This window comes from Scyliorhinus torazame, chromosome 5 (genome assembly GCF_047496885.1).
Source record: "Scyliorhinus torazame isolate Kashiwa2021f chromosome 5, sScyTor2.1, whole genome shotgun sequence".
In the NCBI taxonomy this organism is placed as follows: Eukaryota; Metazoa; Chordata; class Chondrichthyes; order Carcharhiniformes; family Scyliorhinidae; genus Scyliorhinus; species Scyliorhinus torazame.
In genome coordinates, this window is record NC_092711.1 from 106764142 (window position 1) to 106786799 (window position 22658).

General features: G+C 48.1%; 2 protein-coding genes across 2 annotated transcripts in view; one reads left to right on the forward strand and one right to left on the reverse strand.

Annotated features, from left to right (window-relative positions):
- LOC140421597 (uncharacterized) overlaps positions 1–22658 on the forward strand; it is a 138939-nt gene that overhangs the window by 100590 nt on the left and 15691 nt on the right. The gene's annotated exons all lie outside the window — the stretch shown is intronic.
- The window catches only part of LOC140421604 (uncharacterized), a 68409-nt gene continuing 51043 nt past the window's right edge, over positions 5293–22658 (reverse strand). The window contains exon 3 of the mRNA XM_072506396.1: positions 5293–6340. Within this exon, the coding sequence (XP_072362497.1) occupies positions 5436–6340 (905 nt within the window). The 3' untranslated portion in view covers positions 5293–5435. The remainder of the gene's footprint in view (positions 6341–22658) is intronic.

The following is a 22658-nucleotide window of genomic DNA, read 5'->3' on the forward strand; positions in this document are numbered from 1 at the left end:
AATAAACCCGTTCCCAAACCCAAACCTCCTTAACACTTCCCATAAATACTCCCACTCCACCCTATCAAATGCCTTCTCTGCGTCCATTGCCGCCACTATCTCTGCCTCCCCCTCCACTGGGGGCATCATTATCACCCCTAATAGTCGTCGCACGTTAACATTCAGTTGTCTCCCTTTTACGAACCCTGTCTGGTCTTCGTGCACCACCCCCGGGACACAGTCCTCTATCCTCGATGCCAGTACCTTTGCCAACAATTTGGCGTCCACGTTCAACAATGAAATGGGTCTATAGGACCCGCACTGCAACGGATCTTTATCCCTCTTCAAAATTAACGATATCGTCGCCTCCGACATCGTCGGGGGTAGAGTCCCCCCTTTCCTGGCCTCATTGAACGTCCTCACCATCAACGGGGCCAACAAGTCCACATATTTTCTGTAATACTCCACCGGGAACCCGTCTGGTCCTGGGGCCTTCCCTGCTTACATGCTTCCCAGTCCCTTAATAACCTCGTCCACCCCAATCGGTGCCCCCAGGCCTACCACCCCCCGCTCCTCCACTTTCGGGAACCTCAATTGGTCCAGGAACTGCCGCATCCCCTCCTCTCCCTCTGGGGGTTGAGACCTATACAGTTCCTCATAGAAGGTCTTGAACACCTCATTTATCTTTCCTGCCCTTCGCACCGTGTCTCCCCTTTCGTCTCTAATTCCTCCTATTTCCCTCGCTGCTGCCCTCTTTCGCAATTGATGAGCCAACAGGCGACTCGCCTTTTCCCCATATTCATACCTCCTCCCCTGTGCCTTCCTCCACAGTACCTCCGCCTTTCTGGTGGTCAGAAGGTCAAATTCCGTCTGGAGTCGTCTCCTCTCCCTGTACAATTCCTCCTCCGGGGTCTCTGCAAATTCCCTATCCACCCTTAAAATCTCCCCCAGTAATCTTTCCCTTTCCTTGGCCTCTGTTTTCCTTTTGTGGGCCCCAATGGAGATCAGCTCTCCTCTGACCACCGCTTTTAGTGCTTCCCATACCACTCCCACAGGGACCTCGCCGTCGTCATTGACCTCCAGGTATCTCTCAATACACCCCCGCACTCTTGCACACACTCCCTCATCCGCCATCAGTCCCACATCTAATCGCCAGAGTGTTCTCTGCTCCCTTTCCTCTCCTAATTCCAGGTCCACCCAATGTGGGGCATGATCCGAAACCGCTATGGCTGAGTACTCAGCTTCTTCCACCCTAGAGATCAACGACCTTCCCAAAACAAAAAAATCTATCCGGGAGTACACTTTATGGACATGGGAGAAGAAGGAATACTCCCTAGCCCTAGGTCTAAGAAATCGCCATGGATCCACTCCCCCCATTTGGTCCATAAACCCCTTAAGTACCTTGGCCGCTGCCGGCCTTCTTCCGGTCCTTGAGCTGGATCTATCTAGCCCCGGGTCCAGCACCGTATTAAAGTCCCCTCCTAAAATCAAGTTTCCTACCTCCAGGTCCGGTATACGCCCCAGCATCCGTCTCATAAATCCCGCATCGTCCCAGTTTGGGGCATACACGTTAACCAACACGACCTCCATTCCCTCCAGCCTGCCACTCACCATTACATATCTACCTCCGCTATCTGCTACAATGTTCTTTGCTTCAAATGCGACCTGTTTCCCCACCAAAATGGCCACCCCTCTATTCTTTGCGTCCAGTCCTGAGTGGAACACCTGTCCCACCCATCCTTTCCTTAGCCTAACTTGGTCCGCCACCTTTAGGTGCGTCTCTTGGAGCATAACCACGTCTGCCCTTAGTCCTTTCAAATGCGCGAGCACTCGGGCCCTTTTTATCGGTCCGTTCAGGCCTCTCACGTTCCACGTGATCAGCCTCACTAGGGGGCTACCTGCCCCCCTCCCGTGTCGACTAGCCATTACCTTCTCTAGGCCAGTCCCATATCCCGCCTCCGCGCTCCCGCTCGCTCCCCCAGCGTCGCACACCATCCCCGCCCACCCACTCTTTAGCCATTTCCTTTTGGATTTCCGCAGCAGCAACCCAGTTGTCCCCCCCCCCCCTTCTCCCTCCCTCCTCCCCTCCCCGCTAGATCTCTTTCTAGCTTGATTGCTCCCCCCATATTACTTCCGTAAGTCAGCTGACTTCAACTGACCCCGGCTACTCCTGCTCACTCCTCGACCCCCCCCATGTGGGGAACTCCCATCCGCCTTGCGCCTATCTTCCCGCCTTATTCTTTCTGGTGCGGGAACATCCCTTTACCTGACCCGCCTCTTATGGCGCAGCTCCCTTTCCCCTCCCCCTCCCCTTCCCCATTCTCCAACTATGTCCCGTCTTTCCCCCCTCACCGGCGCCCACATTTCCCCAATGTCTCCCCCCTTCCCTGTTTACTTCTCAATTAACTTCCACCGTAACATTAACAATAACATTTCCTGCAGCATCAGTCCCTCAGTTCCGATCCAATTTCTCTTCTTTGATGAAGGTCCATGCTTCCTCCGCCGTCTCGAAATAATGGTGTCTCTCCTGATACGTGACCCATAGTCTTGCCGGCTGCAGCATCCCGAACTTCACCTTCCTTTTATGCAACACCTCTTTGGCTCGGTTGAAGCTCGCCCTCCTTCTCGCCACCTCCGCACTCCAATCCTGGTATACCCGTACCACTGCATTCTCCCATCTGCTACTCCGCACCTTTTTAGCCCATCTCAGGACCTCTTCTCTATCCTTAAGGCGGTAAAATCGCACGATTATCGCCCTGGGTGGTTCTCCCGCTTTTGGTCTTCTCGTCGGAATCCGATTTGCCCACTCCACCTCCAAGGGGACAACTGAATGTTAATGTACAAAGGTTGCTGGGGGTGATGATGACGCCCCCACCGGAGGGGGAGGCAGAGATAGTGGCGGCGATGGATGCAGAGAAGGCATTCGATAGGGTGGAGTGGGACTATCTGTGGGAGGTGCTGAAGAGGTTTGGGTTCGGTGAGGGGTTTATTAGATGGGTCAGACTCTTATATGGGGCCCCGGTGGCAAGCGTAGTCACAAACCGGCAAAGATCGGGGTATTTTCGGCTACATAGGGGTACAAGACAAGGGTGCCCCCTGTCCCCGTTACTGTTCGCGTTGGCAATTGAACCACTGGCCATAGCGCTGAGGGATTCTAAGAAGTGGAGGTGGGTGCTTAGAGGGGGAGAGGAGCACCGAGTGTCGCTCTACGCAGATAATCTACTGCTATACGTTGCGGACCCGGTAGAGGGGATGCCAGAAGTAATGCAGATACTTAGGGAGTTTGGAGAGTTCTCGGGATACAAACTAAATATGGGGAAGAGCAAGATTTTTGTAATGCACCCCGGGGAACAGGGAAGGGGGATAGATGCTCTGCCGCTGAGGAGAGTGGAAAGGAACTTCCGATACCTGGGGATCCAGGTGGCCAGGAACTGGGGAACCCTGCATAGACTTAACCTGACGCGACTGGTGGAGCAGATGGAGGAGGACTTTAAGAGGTGGGATATGGTGTCGCTATCACTGGCGGGCAGAGTGCAGGCAGTTAAAATGTTGGTCCTCCCAAGGTTTCTTTTCGTGTTTCAGTGCCTCCCCATTCTGATCACAAAGGCCTTTTAAAAAAAATAGACAGGAGCATTACGAGCTTTGTGTGGGCAGGAAAGACCCCGAGAGTAAAGAGGGGGTTCCTGCAGTGCAGTAGGGACAGAGGGGGGGGGGGGGGGAGATTACATATAGATTACATAGAACATACAGTGCAGAAGGAGGCCATTCGGCCCATCGAGTCTGCACCGACCCACATTAATCCCTCACTTCCACCTTATCCCTGCAACCCAATAACCCCTCCCAACCCTTATGGACACTACGGGTAATTTAGCATGGCCAATCCACCTAACCTGCACGTCTTTGGACTGGGTTGCAGTCTTTGGTATGGGTTGTGGATAGATTTTTCTTGTAAATGGTAGTTATCCCACCTTGTTTTGTTAAATTGTTAATGCTGCTTTTTGTTTTTTGTTGCCTTCTTTTAGTAATGGTTTTGTAAAAATTCTGTAAAGTTTTGAATAAAAACAAGTTTTTTTTAAAAAGGATCCATAATATCCAGGTTTAGATTAATCAAGTGACTCTCTCAGGTCTTAATGTCTTGTTTGATTTCACTTTGCTTTGTTTAAATCCTCCACTTGTAACGCCCTGTGAAAGGAGTTTCCAGAATCCATCACTGTCAGTCCTGCTGAGTGGACAGAGCTCACCGCGCATGCGCCCTGCTGCACACTGCCCCCTATGAGGATGGTGCTGGTTAACTGGGGAAAGGCTCTGCAGGAAAACCTTCCCGCTCGGTGCAAACTCGGGAGTGGTAATTTCTTTTATTTTCTTTTAGCGTACCCAATTCATTTTTTTTCCAATTAAGGGGTAATTTAGTGTGGCCAATGCAGCTACCCTGCACATATGTGTGTTGTGGAGGCAAAACCCACGCAAACAGAGGGAGAACATGCAAACTCCACACGGACAGTGACCCAGAGCCGGGATTGAACCTGGGAACTCCGAGCCGTGAGACTGCAGTGGGGAGCGGTAATTTCTTGTTTTAGCTTTGAGACCTCCACTGGGTGTTTGTGAAGCCTCCCCTCCCACCCACTGCCCCCAACGCTGCCTCCACTTATCCGCCTCCTTCCGCCGGAAGATGAGGCAAACCAGGGTCTGTCCCTGGACATGAGCCGCACTGCGCATGCTCCACATCACAATACCCGGGGAGTGATTGACGGCAGCTCCCGACCAATAAGAAGAAGGGGCGTGAGAGGAGGACCGAGTGGGAACGACTGGTCTTCCAAGCAATCGGAGCTAATGATTGAGGCTGATCCCGGATCTCCCTCATTGGCTGACACTCTGCATCTTTTTGAGTTCTTCCCATTGGCCACGTGGGCGCGGGTTCCGCAACCTCATTTCCTGCCTGTGAGGCATTGACCAATGGGAGGAATTGGAGGACCGGATGGACTCTGGTCCTCCAGCCAATCAGACTGTGGGCTTTGTGTGAATGAAGATTGAGCTTCACACTGGCTGAACCTTCTTCCTGTGTCAAACCTCTGAGGAAAATACTTTCTTTTCACTTCAATGGACTTTTTAAGATTCCATTGACCCTTCTACAGAACTGTTACAACAAGGGACAACAAACTCTGTTCTTTACTCAATCTCAGTCACAAAGAAGCTCCACAAGCTCCTCACACTTCTTGTTAGTGGTGAGGATGGAAGAGACAGGGGAGAGCGAGAGTACGTCAAAAGGAACTAATTTGTGTCAGAGATATTTCAAAAATGTCAGCACTCTTCGTATTTAACACGATTCTGATTTAGTTGACTTTTAGCCAGAATATTAGCCCCTGTAAATGGGCTGGAGTTTGTCATCAGCAGAAAGAGACCCAAATGAACATGGTTCAGTCCTGAACGTGAGGAACAGCAAAACCCAATCACTGTGGTTACTTGTGGCCTCGTTTGTGTCTCAGCAGGTGGGATGAAGTGGTGAATCCCTTCCCACACTCGGAGCAGGTGAATGGTCTCTCCCCTGTGTGAATTTGCTGGTGCTTCTGCAGGGTGGATGACTGAGTGAATCCCTTCCCACACTCGGAGCAGGTGAATGGTCTCTCCCCAGTGTGAATTCGCTGGTGGATTCGCAGGGTGGATGACTGAGTGAATCTCTTCCCACACTTGGAGCAGGTGAATGGCCTCTCCCCAGTGTGAATTTGCTGATGTACAGTGAGGTTAGATGATTGTCTGAACCCAGTCCCGCAGTGAGAGCACCTGAACGGTCTCTCGCCAGTGTGAACACGTTGATGGTTCATCAGTTTCCCAAAACTTTTACAGCACTTCCCGCAGTCTGGACATTGAAACGGTCTCTCATCAGTGTGAACTCGCTGGTGACTCAGCAGGTGGTCTGAAATAGTAAACCCCTTCCCACACTGTGAGCAGGTGAATGGTCTCTCCCCAGTATGAACTCGCTCATGTCTTAGCAGGTGGGATGACCGAGTGAATCCCTTCCCACACTTGGAGCAGGTGAATGGCCTCTCCCCAGTGTGAACTCGCTGGTGTGTGGACAGAGTGGATGACTCAGTGAATCCCTTTCCACACTTGGAGCAGGTGAATGGTCTCTCCCCAGTGTGAACTCGCTGGTGATTTCGCAGGACCGATGACTGAATGAATCCCTTCCCACACTTGGAGCAGGTGAATGGTCTCTCGCCAGTATGAACTCGCTCATGTCTTAGCAAGGCCGATGTCTGAGTGAATACTTTCCCACACTTGGAGCAGGTGAATGGTCTCTCCCCAGTGTGACTGCGTCGATGAGTTTCCAGCTGGGATGGGGAAGTGAATCCTTTCCCACAGTCCGCACATTTCCACGGTTTCTCCTCAGTGTGACTGCATTTGTGGCTTGTGAGGCCTGATGATTGACTGAATCCTCGTCCACACACACTACACGTGTACGGTTTCCCCGCACTGTGAACGATGTTCTTTCCTTCCATGTTCAAAATCAGCTGATATTCAGGATATGATAAATTGAGGGTGTGATGTTTTGGTTTGAGATTCCCGACCTTTGAAGCCTCCCCTTCGAACACCCTGTGAAACTGATTGAAAACAGAAAATAGGGAGTGAGAGAGAACCCACAAAAGCAGGTCGTCAAATTGAGCTGAATGAATCTGTTCATTTGTGGGGCCGGCTCTGGGAAAAAGTGACCATGAAAACGGCTGAATTGTTACAAAACCCAATTGACCTCTTTGGGAGGAGAGAGAAAGAGGCGAAGAGGGATTTTGTATATCTACAAGACATATTAAGAGAGTAGTTCGCAAAGCAAATTCGATTTTGAGCTTCATAAAGTCAGATTGATACTGAAACTATGCTTCTGGTGGCACGGTGATGAGCACTGCTACCTCACAGCGCCAGGGACCCGGGTTCAATTCCGGCCTTGGTGACTGTCTGGAGTTTGCATTTTCTCCCCATGTGTGCGTGGGTTTCCACCCGGTGCTTAGGTTTCCTCCCACAGTCTAAAGAGCAAATTAGGTGGATTGATCTTGATAAATTGCCCCATAGTGTATCGGGATGTGCAGGTTAGGTGGGGCTATGGGGTTACAGGGTAGGAGTGTGGGCCGAGGCAGGGTGTCCTTTCAGAGAATCACTGCAGACTCGATGGGCCGAATGGCCTCCTTCTGCACTGTAGGAATTCTATGGTTCTAATTCTATTCTATGAATCTTTACAAAGCTCTGGTCACCACTCTTCAGGAAGCAAATGAGGTTGAGGGGAGATTTGATTCAGGGACACAGGATTATGCCAGGTTTCGATCAGGTGGACAAAGAAACTCTGTTTCCATTCACTGATCGTACAAGCAGTCGGGACATAGATTTAAAGTTTTGGGTAAAACCTGGATTGAACGATATAAGATCCTGAGGGGTTTTGACAGGGTGGATGTGGAGAGGATGTTTCCTGTTGTGGGAGAATCTGGAACAAGGGGGTCACTGTTGCAAAATAAGGGGTCACCCATTTCAGATGGGTGACAGTGCGGAGACTGCACGTTCTCCCCGTGTCTGTTTGGGTTTCCTCCGGGTGCTCCGGTTTCCTCACACAGTTCAAAGACGTGCAGGTTAGGTGGATCGGCCATGCTAAATTGCCCCTTCATCTCCAAGGATGTGCACGTTGGGTGGGGTGGACCTGAGTGGGGTGTTCTTTCACAGGGTTGAGTCCGCTCCAGTCACAGCCGGACTCTGCACACGTGCGAAGTTGTGTAATGTGGATCATGCACATTCTCAGCTGCAGTGCATGTTGGGTGATTAACCCACCATTGAAATCTATATTGGGATATAAATCATGCTTTGCAAACTGATTGTGACTGGTAATATTGGGCCAACGTAACAAATGTATGAAGTCAATTAATACAGCACCTAAATAGTACGGGCCCTCCACCACAGTTCTGTCCTGGGTGTGATTGACAACAGTGAGATGTGAACTCATTGGGGTCTCAACGGGTTAGGGTGAACAAGTGATTTTTGTCCCCATAGACCGAACTGTTAAACTGCCCCTCACCAATAACAATGAGCTGAAATTGGATCAAATAGTCTGAGCTTTTAAAGTTGGAGTGTTGACCAGCGGGAAAACTGAGGAAATCCCTTTGCACATGTGAAGTGTGTGAGTGATCTCCCTCTGAACTGCTCCTGAACTGCACATTAGATTAATTAATGACTAACTAATATTCATTCTCTTCCAGTGGAAACATCTTCCAATTGTCCATCATATCAAACCTTTTCATAATCTTACAGGATCAGGTCACTCTTCATTCCCTTTTCCAGAGAAAAGGTTTACACCCTGTCCAATCTTTCTTGCTGGGTATAACCTGCCAGTTCAGGCATAATCTAAATATCTTTTCCTGCATCTTCTCCAGTCCTTCTAGATCCATTTTATGATGTGGAGACTTTACCTAATCTGAGCAGCAAACTCAAAGTTGCCCCCAAATGTCTGGATGTTGCAGTATTTTAATCATTTTACCATTAGCTGAATATAAGATGGGACAGAAGAAGCAGATCCAACGGGTCTGTACCACTGTAGAGCATCTACAAACTTGCCTCTTCCCCTTACTGCTAAACCAGGTTAAAGTCCAACAGGTTTGTTTCAAATCACTAGCTTTCGGAGCACAGCTCCTTCCTCAGGTGAAGAAGCATTGCTCCGTGATTCGAAACAAACCTGTTGGACTTTAACCTGGTGTCGTAAGATTTCTTACTGTGCTCACCCCAGTCCAACGCCGGCATCGCCACATCATTACTGCTAAACAGTTGACTTTTTCACTCTTAACCTGTCCGTGATGACATTAAGAATAATGTGTCAGAGAAAGACTGGATTTCAGCTCGGTGACACGAGGCTAGACTAAAGGTTACTTCATAGGATTGTTGAGCTAATGTCTCCATATTATAAGATGGATCGAGAAGGCCCGGAGAAGAAGCAGGAGAGTATGCCAGAATGATGTCTGAACGGGCAGGTTACACCCAGCAAGAAATGCTGAGGCCTGATGAGCCGTATGGTCTCCCCCCGCTCCATTACTTGTGTCCTTATGAACATCACTGTAAATCTTTCCACGCAGAAACAACAGATGCAACAACCACCATTTCATCTCCTTCATTCCCATATTCTAGGATTCCAAACACACTGCAGGGGCTGCTTTAGCACACTGGGCAAAATCGCTGGCTTTTAAAGCAGCCCAAGGCAGGCCAGCAGCACGGTTCAATTCCCGTACCAGCCTCCCCGAACAAGCGCCGGAATGTGGCGACTAGGGGCTTTTCACAGTAACTTCATTGAAACCTACTCGTGACAATAAGCGATTTTCATTTCATTTCACTTTCCAGATGACACAGTGCTACTCAGTATTGTGCTCACGATTTGGTCTCCCCTCCACTGAGGAGATAAGTCTGGATTGGTGACTGTGGAACATCACCATTCAGCCTGCAAGCATAATCCTGAGCTTCTGATCATTTAATATTTTAATTCCCTGCCCCATTCCCACTGTCCTCGGCCTCCTGCACTGCTCCAATAAAGCTCAAAGGAAACTCGAGGAACAGAACCTCATGAAAATGAAATGAAATGAAAATCGCTTATTGTCACAAGTAGGCTTCAAATGAAGTTACTGTGAAAAACCCCGGGTCGCCACATTCCGGCGCCTGTTCGGGAAGGCTGGTGCGGCTCATCCTTGATCAGCCAATTTCCAACCTTCCAGACACAACATTCATTTCAGTAATTTCAGATTATAATCATCACTCCGATATTTTTCGACAGTTGGTGCTGGTAACGGTTCTGCTGTTGCCATTTATACCTCACCTGGACCTGTCTTTTATTTCTTCTCTTGTCCTATTAGTTTACCTACTTGCCTCATTGTCACCCAGTTTTGCCTTGCATTGTTATCCTCTGTCATTAAAAAAAAAATGGAAGTGCCCAATTCTTTATTTTCCAATTAAGGGACCAATCCCTTGGCGTGGCCAATCCACCTACTCTGCACAATTTTGGGTTGTGGGGTGAGACCCACGCAGGGAGAATGTGCAAACTCTACACAGACAGTGACCCCGGGGCCGGGCTCGAACCCGGCCATGAGGCAACAGTGTTAACCACATTGACTGTTAATCACATCGCCAGCAGACATGCTGTCTGCAAACATTACCCAGGTTTTAATAATATTGTGGAAGGAGAAATGTTTGTCTTCTGTCTGTGGGAAAATATTTCAAATATCAGTGTGACTGGAAAACAATGAGACCGCCCTCCACCCCCCCGCCCCGCCCCGAGTGAGAGTGTCCCAGTGAAAATGAAAATCGCTTATTGTCACAAGTAGGCTTCAAATGAAGTTACTGTGAAAAGCCCCTAGTCGCCACATTCCGTCGTCTGTTCGGGGAGGCTGGTATGGGAATTGAACCATGCTGCTGGCCTGCCTTGGTCTGCTTTAAAAGCCAGTGATTTAGCCCTGTGCTAAACCAGCCCCGAGCTGTGAACGGACTGTGGAAAGAACTTTAACCAGTTACACAGTCTGAACAAGTCACACCATTCTTTGTGAGGAGAAACTGTACACATCTTCTGTGTGTGGACCTGGAGAGGCCCCAGCATACCGGCACCATGGAAATGTGGCGACAGTGGGAAGGGATTCAATTACACATCCCATCACAAAACTCATCAATAGAGTCACACAAGGGAGAGGCCGTTCATCTGCTCCTTGTGTGGAAAAGATTTCATTCAGTCACAACACCTGCAGTCACACCAGCGTGCTCACTCCAATAAGAGACCTTTAGAATGTTCTGACTGTGGGAAGAGCTTCAAAAGCAGAAAGAACCTGATGCAACCCTCACTCTCACACTGGAGAGAGGCCGTTCACCTGCCCCATGTGTGAGAAAGGATTCACTCAGCCATCCACAATGATGAGGCACCAGCGGGTTCAAACTGGGGAGAGGCCATTCACCTGCTCTGTGTATGGGAAGGGATTGACTCGGTTAAGCACCCTCGCTGCACATAAGACCATAAGACATAGGAGCGGAAGTAAGGCCATTCGGCCCATCGAGTCCACTCCACCATTCAATCATGGCTGATTTCAACTCCATTTACCCGCTCTCTCTCCATAGCCCTTAATTCCTCGAGAAATGAAGAATTTATCAACTTCTGTCTTAAAGACACTCAACGTCCCGGCCTCCACCGCCCTCTGTGGCAATGAATTCCACAGAGCCACCACTCTCTGGCTGAAGAAATTTCTCCTCATCTCTGTTGTAAAGTGACTCCCTTTTATTCTAAGGCTGTGCCCCCGGGTCCTAGTCTCCCCTGCTAATGGAAACAACTTCCCTACGTTCACCCTATCTAAGCCATTCATTATCTTGTAAGTTTCTATTAGATCTCCCCTCAACCTCCTAAATTCCAATGAATATAATCCCAGGATCCTCAGATGTTCATCGTATGTTAGGCCTACCATTCCTGGGATCATCCGTGTGAATCTCCGCTGGACCCGCTCCAGTGCCAGTATGTCCTTCCTGAGGTGTGGGGCCCAAAATTGCTCACAGTATTCTAAATGGGACATCTAAATTGAACATCAACATGTTCACATTCGTAAATGCCCTCTTGTTATGAATATGACAAGTAGGAGCAGCACGGTAGCATTGTGGATAGCACAATTGCTTCACAGCTCCAGGGTCCCAGGTTCGATTCCGGCTTGGGTCACTGTCTGTGCGGAGTCTGCACATTCTCCCCGTGTGCGCGTGGCGTACCTCCGGGTGCTCCGGTTTCCTCCCACAGTCCAAAGATGTGCAGGTTAGGTGGATTGGCCATGATAAATTGCCCTTAGTGTCCAAAATTGCCCTTCGTGTTGGGTGGGGTTACTGGGTTATGGGGATAGGGTGGAAGTGTTGACCTTGGGTAGGGTGCTCTTTCCAAGAGCCGGGGCGAAACCCATGCAAACACGGGGAGAATGTGCAAACTCCACACGGACAGTGACACAGAGGCAGGATCGAACCTGGGACCTTGGCGCCGTGAGGCCACAGGGCTAACTCACTGCACCACTGTGCTGATCATAGAATTATCATAGAATTTACAGTGCAGACTCGATGGGCCGAATGGCCTCCTTCTGTACTGTTAATTCTATGAGCAGCACGGTGGCGCAGTGGGTTAGCACTGTGGCCTCACGGCGCCGAGGTCCCAGGTTCGATCCTGGCTCTGGGTCACTGTCCGTGTGGAGTTTGCACATTCTCCCCGTGTTTGCGTGGGTTTCGCCCCCACAACCCAAAGATGTGCAGGGTAGGTGGATTGGCCACGCTAAATTGCCCCTTAATTGAAAAAATGAATTGGGCACTCTAAATTTTTTTATTTTCTTTAAATGAATATGAGAAGTACATGTGAGTTCAGACACACCAACACACTCATGTTGGAGAGAGTCTGGTCACCTGCCCTGTGTGTGAAAAGGGTTCACTCACAGCACCTATTGTGAGACCAGAGAGTTTACATGTGATTGTAGGGGTGGGATTCTGCTGTTCATCACTTTCACTGTTCCTGTTTGGAGCAGTCTGTGCGGAGTCTGCCCGTTCTCCCGTGTCTGTATGGGTTTCCTCCCACAAGTCCTGAAGGACGTGCTGTTAGGTGAATTGGACATTCTGAATTCTCTCTCTGTGTACCCGAACAGGCGGCAGAGTGTGGTGACTAGGGGATTTTCACAGTAACATCATTGCAGTGTTAACGATTCGAGTCCAATGATTCTTTGACATTGGACTCCCTACAGAGGAGAACGTGCAGATCTGCCTACAGATGCTGCCAGACCTGCTGAGATTTTCCAGCATTTTCTCTTTCGTTTTGGGCCGGAAAGTAGAGCTGAGTCCACAAAAGATCAGCCATGATCTCATTGAATGGTGGAGCAGGCTCGAGGGGCCAGATGGCCTACTCCTGCTTTTAGTCCTTATGTTCTTATGTTTCAGATTCCAGCATCCGCAGTAATTTGCTTTTATTCAGATTTATACTGTTGGGATGGAGAGGGGAGGGGGTGGGGGGTGGGGAGCAGAACATTGGGGCTGGATAGAGGGCCGGCCAGCGGTGAAGGTTGACAAAGATGTCATGGAAAGACAAAGGGAATGTAAATGCCAGTCATCAAGGCTGCTAATCGTGCCGCATTCAGATATTAGAATGTGTTAATGGCAGAACAAAGGTAAGCAGTGTTCCAAAGGACAGTAGGAACAGGGAGCAGATTGCTCAGGAGCTGGGGGCAATGTTATGGGGAAAACATATCAGTGGAAGGTGCTGAAGGGGGAGGAGAGAGTTCACAGTCTGAAGTTGTTGAACTGACTGTTAAATCCACATGTCTAATCGGAGGGCGAGGGGCTGTTCCTCGGCTTTGCGCTGGGCTTCAGGGGAACATTGCAGCACGCCAAGGTTGGACATGTGGACCGGAGAGCAGGTCAGTGAGTTGAAATAGCAAGCGACAGGAGGGTCTGGCTCCAGCTTGTGGATGGAGCGAAGGCGTTCTGCAAAGCGGTCACCCAGTCGGCACTTTGTCTCTCCAATGTAGAGTAGATGGCATTGGGATCAGCAAATGCAACAGGCCAGATTGAAGGACGTCTTATAGTAATGTGTACTCAAAAGGACAGACACAAACGACACTGTAACTGAATCAGAGGAAATGCCAGAGACATAACTGGACCAGCTTTTTGAAAAATTCAGTCTTCATGATGGAGAAACAGGAAAAGCCACTCAGGGAGATGAGGAAATCCAGACTCAGTGCGGATTTGCCGTTACCCCTCCTTTCTTATACATGAACGGTATTTAGGCTACAGAATATATCATACCCAGAACAAAGAGGGTCAAATATAATGAACATATTCTTAAATCTCTGACCTGTGATTGTGTATAAAAACTGACTGTGGTCAATCTCACAATGAACAAAACTTGTATTACCCAGTGATTCGATTTATTTTCTCTGTCAGTCATGTTTGCAATTAAGTGCTGTATATTTTAAAGTCTCGATTTCAAATCAGGACATTACTTTCAAATAATATTAAGTTTGGAGTCATGGAACATTAAAAAAAAACAAATTTAGAGAACCCAATTCATTTACCCAATTAAAGGGCAATTTAGTGTGGCCAATTCACCTACTCTGAACATCTTTTGGGTTGTGGGGGTAAAACCCATGCAAACACGGGGAGAATGCATGAACTCCAGATGGACAGTGACCCAGAGTGGGGATCGAACCTGTGACCTCAGTGCTGTGAGGTCACCATGCTGCCCTGAGCCATGGAACATTACTTGATTGAACAGAAAGTATTCATAGAATCATAGAATTTACATGCAGAAGGAGGCCATTCAGCCCATCGAGTCTGCACCGGCCCTTACAAAGTGCACCCCACTCAAGCCCACGTCTCTACCCTATCCCAGTAACCCCCACTTATCCTTTTTGGACACTGAGGGCAATTTAGCATGGCCAATCCACCTAACCTGCACCTCTTTGGAATGTGGGAGGAAACCGGAGCACCCGGACGAAACCCACGCACACACGGGGAGAACGTGCAGACTCCGCAGACAGTGACCCAGCCAGGAATCGAACCTGGGATCCTGGAGCTGTGAAGCAACTGTGCTAATCACTATGCTACCGTGCTTCCCCAAATTGCTGAACAAATGCTTTTACATTTTGAAGTGCAGACTAAGTTCTGTATCTTATATTCTTGTCAGTTGAGACATCTGCTGGGGTTCGATCCTGGCCCAGGGTCACTGTCCCTGTGGAGTTTGCACCTTCTCCCCGTGTCTGCGTGGGTTTCGCTCCCACTACCCACAAATGTGCGGGTTAGGTGGATTGGCCACGCTAAATTGCCCCTTAATTGGAAAAAAAGTAATTCGGTATTCCGAAATTAATTTTTTTAAAGTTGAGACATCTGTCTCATTTAGTGTGAGGAAAGTTTGCACAAACTAATTTTGAAACTGAATATTACCTGAATGTTCAGGACGCAATGAGAAGAAAAAAGATGTTCCCATTTTGACACAGTGCACAACAGAATTTAATGGGTTTACAGATGCAGATGATCAAATTTAATCACCATTTCAAACATGTCTAAATATACAATAAAAGCAACTTACTGCGGATGCTGGAATCTGAATCAGAAACGCAAATACTGGACACTCTCAGAAGGTCTGGCAGCCTCTGTGCAGAGAGATGGCAGCTGTCGTTTCCAGTCTGGATGAATCTTTGTGAAATCTGGAGAACTGGAAATAGGGTCAGATTTAGACTGTGGTGTGTGGAGAGGAGTGTGTGTGTGGGGGGGAGGGGGGGGGGGAGTGGGGCATTGGGGCTGGATAGAGGGCCAGCGATAGGTGGAGGATGACTGTGATGTCTTGGAAGGAAAGACAAAGGGAATGCAAAAGGAGGTGATCAAGGCTAAGAAAGGTGCTGATAGTGGCGCATTAAGAGATCAGAATGTGTTAATGGCAGAACAAAGGTAAGCAGTGACGCAAAGGACAGGAGGACCAGGGAGCAGATTGCCCAGGTGGGGGGGAAGGGGACAATGGTGAGGGGAATGTCCCTTATTCGAAACATTATTGACGTTACTCGTCTAAATTTGCAGATGAGTTGTATCCTTGCTATTTGTTGTTCAATAGTTAAGCGAATACATTATCTTACACCCGCAAAGTTTCAAATGATACCCTGCAAAATACTCTGATGTATTGATGTACTCGGATACTGGCAGGAATCGCAGTCCGAGTTCACACGTGTTAACTCTGAATGGTTTTCTAATGTGCTGACATTTTATGATTCTAATGTCGGATCGATTTCGCTGCCACTTGTCTAAGTTTTCAGTTGAATGGTACTCTGACAATAGAAGGTTCTTCAGTGCAATAAGGACGCACAGTTTACTATTCTCGGCCAGTGCGCTGAGCGCTGTTCCCTGTTTCTGCAGTGTGGTGATTATCAAGTTTGCTTTACACAAAGGCTTTAAAACCGCACAGAAACATTGTCAAACTCCATTCATTTCCGTGTGTGGAAAAGTTACATGATTGACATTTTCATTATTCATTTACACCAATCTTGAATTGCCCTTGAATTGAGTGGCTGAGTTAATCTGCCGCGTGGAACCCCGGTCCCCAGAGCTCCAGCCTGGTTTACTGGTCTGGAGCCAATTACACTATTCAACCACCAGCCACTCCCCCATTGAATCCACCATCCAATATTACCTGAATATAATATCTTACAAGCACGTGTCATTTGCCCTGACATGTACCTCAAAATGCATTCAGGAGAAGCTGAAAATTGCCGGTGCACTGAGCAGGAACATAGATGCTCCTATTTTGACTCGGCACAAATATTAACAGTTCATTCAATGGCGACAAATGCAGGTCAGAGGCTGGGAATCCTGCAGCGAGTAACTCGCCTCCTAACTCCACAAAACCTGCCCACCATCTACAAGGCACAAGTCAGGAATGTGATGGGATACTCTCCACTTGCCTGGATGGGTGCAGGAACTCACCAAAGGCATTTTAGACAGCGCCTTTCAAACCCAAGACCCCGACACCCTGAAAGTTCCCTTCCCAGCCGCTCCCCATCCTGGCCATTTTCACAGTAACTTCATTGCATTGTTAATATAAAATTACTTGTGACAATAATTAAGATTACTTGGAAATATATCGGCTGTTCCTTCACTGTCACTGGGAAATAATCCTGGAACTCCCTCCCTAACAGCACTGTGGGTGTACCTACACCAATGGACTGCAGCGGTTCAAGAAGCAGCTCACCACCACCTTCTCAATAGCGAATAGTCCTGGGCAGTAAATGTTGGAGCAGCCAGCGAGGTTCACATCCCCGAATGGATAAAATGAAACAGACAGACAGCTGCCTGAATTAGTGAATGGAGATAAGTGAATGTCCACTCACATAGACAAGCTTTTCGAAAATGTATTGATTGTCTCGGGAACGTATTGATTCCCTGCAGTGTGAGCTCAGCTTCTCAAAGCAAACCCAATGTGAATGAATCCCGCCGTCTGCACTGAAAGAAATGAACAAAATCTTTGGTTTGGCCAGTAAGCAAGAACATCAAAGGGTTCGTCCGGAATTTGAACCCGCGTCCTCTCACATTTTCATGTGATAACAAACCAACTGAGGAAAGACTGCGGTTCTCGGCCTCAGAGTGAAGTTAACATCGATTCAGAGAATAATTACACCACAGAATGAGGCCATTCGGGCTGCCGTGTCTGTGCCAGCTCTCTGTCAGAGCAATGGAAGAAACAAAGAAACAAAAGATGTGTCTGGAGGAGCTGTCAATGGCAGATTGATCAACAACTGTCGCCCGGACACAAAGAACAAGTGGAAACAAGATTCAAACCCAAATCTGCGATGTAAGGGCACACAGAATGGGGGCAGCATTTACAGTGTGAGACTGTTGAACACACGGAGTGTGAAAGCTGTATTGAGCCCAGTGGAAAGATGCGCTGCTGTTCCTCGAGTGTCTGTTGAGTTTCTTTCGAACATTTCTGGAGGCCGAGGACCAGCAGATCAGCGTTAAGATCCAGCTCTCCAGTCAGTTCAATTCTCCACTTTGGATATTTGATCAATTCCATCCCAACAAACTCCTGCTCAGACACTATCTCCCTGAACAAATTTCCACTCCAATATAAACTCATTAATGACTCCTGCACTTTGACACTCTCTGCCTAACAATAGGTTTCAGTCTGTCTGACTTTCCTGAACCTTTCATTCCCTATTCAGTGGAATGTTAAAGGCAGGAAATGACTCACACTCTGCTAATTGTAACTCCGGGTATACGAGTAAACTCCGGTCAAATGGGAATGAAAGTGACGTTTTCCAGCTCTGTCAGTCCTCTTGCTGCCTCAGGCAGGATTAAAATTGGTTGTTGGAGATCAATCATCTCAGCTCCAGGACATCACTGCAGGAGTTCTTCAGGGTAGTGTTATTCACCCAGAGATAATAATAATAATCTTGATTATTTTTACAAGTAGGCTTACATTAACACTGCAATGAAGTTACAGTGAAAATCCCCTAGTCACCACATTCCGGTGTCTTTTCGGGTACACAGAGGGAAATTCATAATGCCCAATCCACCGAACAACACATCTTTCTCGACTTGTGGGAGGAAACCAGAGCACGCGGAGAAAACCCATGCAGACACAGGGAGAACATGCAGACTCCGCACAAATAGTGACCCAAGCCAAGCCTGAGGAATTAGCCTCCACAGAAAGTCATTCATGCCGAAACATTTTATGTTTTCAAGAAACAGTCAAATTCAGCACTGAAGGTGATGGGGTAAAAGGATATGCGGGGAAGGCGAGGTCAGGTTTTGATCGGATGATCAGCCAGGATCATAATGAATAGTGGAACAGGCTCGATAGGCCAAATGGCCTCCTCTTGCTCCTATTTTCAATGTTTCTGTGAACTATTCCCGCCCTCTCTGCCTTGTTCAAGAGAAAAACAACACTATAGGGCTCGTCCGGGATTTTAACCCGGGACCTGTCGCAAACTTCAACACTGAAAAACCCGAAGTGGGAATCATATCCCTAGACCAACTTTCTGGGATCGATGTGAATTAAAGGATGCTTTAATTGCAATCCAAAGCCGAATAGAATTCTGCGTCAAAGGGCCAATATGCCGTAAAAATCCAGCGGCATTTGTGCACAGGAAAACAAAGCTCATTTTCAGCTCCGTGACCTCTCTTCTTAGCTCCAGACCATCGAGGGATGAAGACATCTTTGTTTTCCCCTCACCAGCATTCATCATCACACAGCTCCAGGTTATCAATGGGGGGAAAATATCTGCCCAACGTTGCAGCTTGACCACAGTGTCAAACCTTGCAGTCTCTTTGTGCTTCACATCTTTCATTGCGGAAGCCCAATTCAGCTGAAAACGCAGTCACGTGGCAGAGAAACTGATCTAACATCAGAATGTCAGAGCAGATTAGGAGCCATTCAACATTTCACACAGTGAACTCTCTCACTGCAATGTGTCCAATTTCTATTCTGTTTCTGCTTATCCGGGTCCTACTCACTGTGGAGCTGAGAATGAGCAAATCATTGATGAGTTTATTGGAGCCTAATAACTTCATAGCTTTCTCATGAGTTTGATTTAGATACATGGTCTGTCAATTTTGATGTTTCTTTTAAATGAATATTGAATCAGTAACACAGGTGTATGAACTCACCGGATGTCACTGGTTTTCAACGTTTTGGTTTAAGTACCCATTGATAACCTGGGACTGTGACAATGAATACTGTCTGGGACAAAACTAGCGAGAGCTTTGTCCTGATGGTATCGGAGTAACCACCTTTCTCTGAATAGCTGCCCAGTTGCACCACAATGATTGAGTCTTTCCAATCGACCAGTCAGCCACTTTTAGCAATATTTTTAACATTACTTTATCTCCCATTGAACAGTGTGTAACGGGTGGAGTGGTTTTCCCTGAAGGTGTTGAGCCAGGCAGTGCCCATCTTCTCCAATGCCTGTAACATTGAGGATGCTACATCAATCATCTACTCTATCACATCAGAATAACCGCTTAATTTGCGCAAATGGTCGCAATAGTTTACCTGTTGAGTTTATTAATTCATTTCAATTGCGGAGCAAAATAGTTTTTCTTATGTTGGGATGCTTCGATGGCGCTGCTGTTACCCAGCATCCCCTGCAGGTGTGAATGCGCCCGATTCACTGTGCGGGAGGTCAGTGCGCATGCGCAGTGCTGTATTCTCCGGAACATGCGCAGTGTCACCTTGTTCAGAGGCGGGAGAGGTTTTTGTTAATGGGAGAGAGCGGGCGGGGCGGAGGGAGGAATGAAGGGAGGTGAGGGTGGGGAGGGAGCGGAGGCTTCATTAACACCGGGTGTAGGCCCCAAACCCAAATATGACCCAGCAGGTCCGGAGTTTGTAGCTCGGAGGCTTTTTCATGGGAATAGGCCCAGGTTTAAAAACATCTTACGAAGTCTTACAACACCAGGTTAAAGTCCAACAGGTTTGTTTCGATGTCACTAGCTTTCGGAGCGCTGCTCCTTCCTCAGGTGAATGAAGAGGTCTGTTCCAGAAACACATATATAGACAAATTCAAAGATGCCAAACAATGCTTGGAATGCGAGCATTAGCAGGTGATTAAATCTTTACAGATCCAGAGATGGGGTAACCCCAGGTTAAAGAGGTGTGAATTGTACCAAGCCAGGACAGTTGGTAGGATTTCGCAGGCCAGATGGTGGGGGATGAATGTAATGCGACATGAATCCCAGGTCCCGGTTGAGGCCGCACTCATGTGTGCGGAACTTGGCTATAAGTTTCTGCTCGGCGATTCTGCGTTGTCGCGGGTCCTGAAGGCTGCCTTGGAGAACGCTTACCCGGAGATCAGAGGCTGAATGCCCTTGACTGCTGAAGTGTTCCCCGACTGGAAGGGAACATTCCTGCCTGGTGATTGTTGCGCGATGTCCGTTCATTCGTTGTTGCAGCGTCTGCATGGTCTCGCCAATGTACCACGCTTCGGGACATCCTTTCCTGCAGCGTATGAGGTAGACAACGTTGGCCGAGTCGCACGAGTATGTACCGCGTACCTGGTGGGTGGTGTTCTCATGTGTAGTAGTGGTATCCATGTCGATGATCTGGCACGTCTTGCAGAGATTACCATGACAGGGTTGTGTGGTGTCGTGGTCATTGTTCTGAAGACTGGGTAGTTTGCTGCAAACAATGGTTCGTTTGAGGTTGCGCGGTTGTTTGAAGGCAAGTAGTGGGGGTGTGGGGATGACCTTGGCAAGATGTTCATCGTCATCAATGACGTGTTGAAGGCTGTGAAGAAGATGACGTAGTTTCTCCGCTCCGGGGAAGTACTGGACGACGAAGGGTATTCTGTCGGTTGTGTCCCATGTTTGTCTTCTGAGGAGGTCGGTCCGGTTTTTCGCTGTGGCGTGTTGGAACTGTCATTGATGACGATGAACATCTTGCGAAGGTCATCCCCACACCCCCACTACTTGCCTTCAAACAACCGCGCAACCTCAAACGAACCATTGTTTGCAGCAAACTACCCAGTCTTCAGAACAGTGACCACGACACCACACAACCCTGTCATGGCAATCTCTGCAAGACGTGCCAGATCATCGACATGGATACCACTATTACACGTGAGAACACCACCCACCAGGTACGCGGTACATACTCGTGTGACTCGGCCAACGTTGTCTACCTCATACGCTGCAGGAAAGGATGTCCCGAAGCGTGGTACATTGGCAAGACCATGCAGACGCTGCGACAACGAATGAACGGACATCGCGCAACAATCACCAGGCAGGAATGTTCCCTTCCAGTCGGGGAACACTTCAGCAGTCAAGGGCATTCAGCCTCTGATCTCCGGGTAAGCGTTCTCCAAGGCGGCCTTCAGGACCCGCGACAACGCAGAATCGCCGAGCAGAAACTTATAGCCAAGTTCCGTACACATGAGCTCAACCGGGACCTGGGATTCATGTCGCATTACATTCATCCCCCACCATCTGGCCTGCGAAATCCGACCAACTGTCCTGGCTTGGTACAATTCACACCTCTTTAACCTGGGGTTACCCCATCTCTGGATCTGTAAAAATTTAATCACCTGCTAATGCTCGCATTCCAAGCATTGTTTGGCATCTTTGAATTTGTCTATATATGTGTTTCTGGAACAGACCTCTTCATTCACCTGAGGAAGGAGCAGCGCTCCGAAAGCTAGTGACATCGAAACAAACCTGTTGGACTTTAACTTGGTGTTGTAAGACTTCGTACTGTGCTCACCCCAGTCCAACGCCGGCATCACAACATCATAAAAACATCTTGTTTCAGCAGGAGCAGTGCGCATGCGGCACTGTTGTTCACATAGACAGAGGGGCGGGGCTTCAGGATCCCAGTGACCAGGAGAGAAAATTGCTGAGTCTTCATTTTCATCTCAATCTGCACCCAGCAGTTCCAACCTAACAGACCTGAGTTAGGGATGAACAATGTGCGGTGGGGCGAATGCACGGCAGTCCGGTGAACAAAAAAGATAAGATTAGAATTACAACTAGGACATTCGTCTCATTAAGTCTGCTCCCTATTTGATCATTTGATTCCCATTCAATTCTCTGCCATTGTCTAACTTCCTCTGTCTCTAATAGTGGATTAATTTCAACCATGTTTGGTATTGAACTGTTTTTCCTGTCAACTGTTTCTAAATTAGGTTTCCATTCCATTCCATCCCTTGGCGATGTGCTGCTGATTTACCAGCTTGACCTTCCCATGGTCAGGAATTACATTTTCTGCACTAGATATAATTTCTCTTTCAATTCTGAGCTTACTTTGACCAACAGATTCTGTACCATTTCTATTCCATATAATTAATTCTGCACATCATTAAATATTGACTCTGTTTCTCTCTCCACAAATACTGCCTAACCTGCTGTGTTTTTCCAGCATTTTCTCTTATTTCACATTTCGAGCAATGCAATATTTTTGCAGGAGTTTCATACAAAATTATATCTAGAAACAGATGGGCCAATTAAGAAACGGTCTGTATGGGGTTGGTGGCAGAGATCGGACCCTTTCCTCCAGTGCAATGATTGCATCACAGAGAGAGGCCATTTAGCACACACAGTTGCAAACCCATCTTGGGGTGAAATATACCATCATGGTTGTGAACAATCATGTTGAGCCTCAGATAGTTACCATGGAGAGAGATGGAATCAGAGGCGAAGGATTG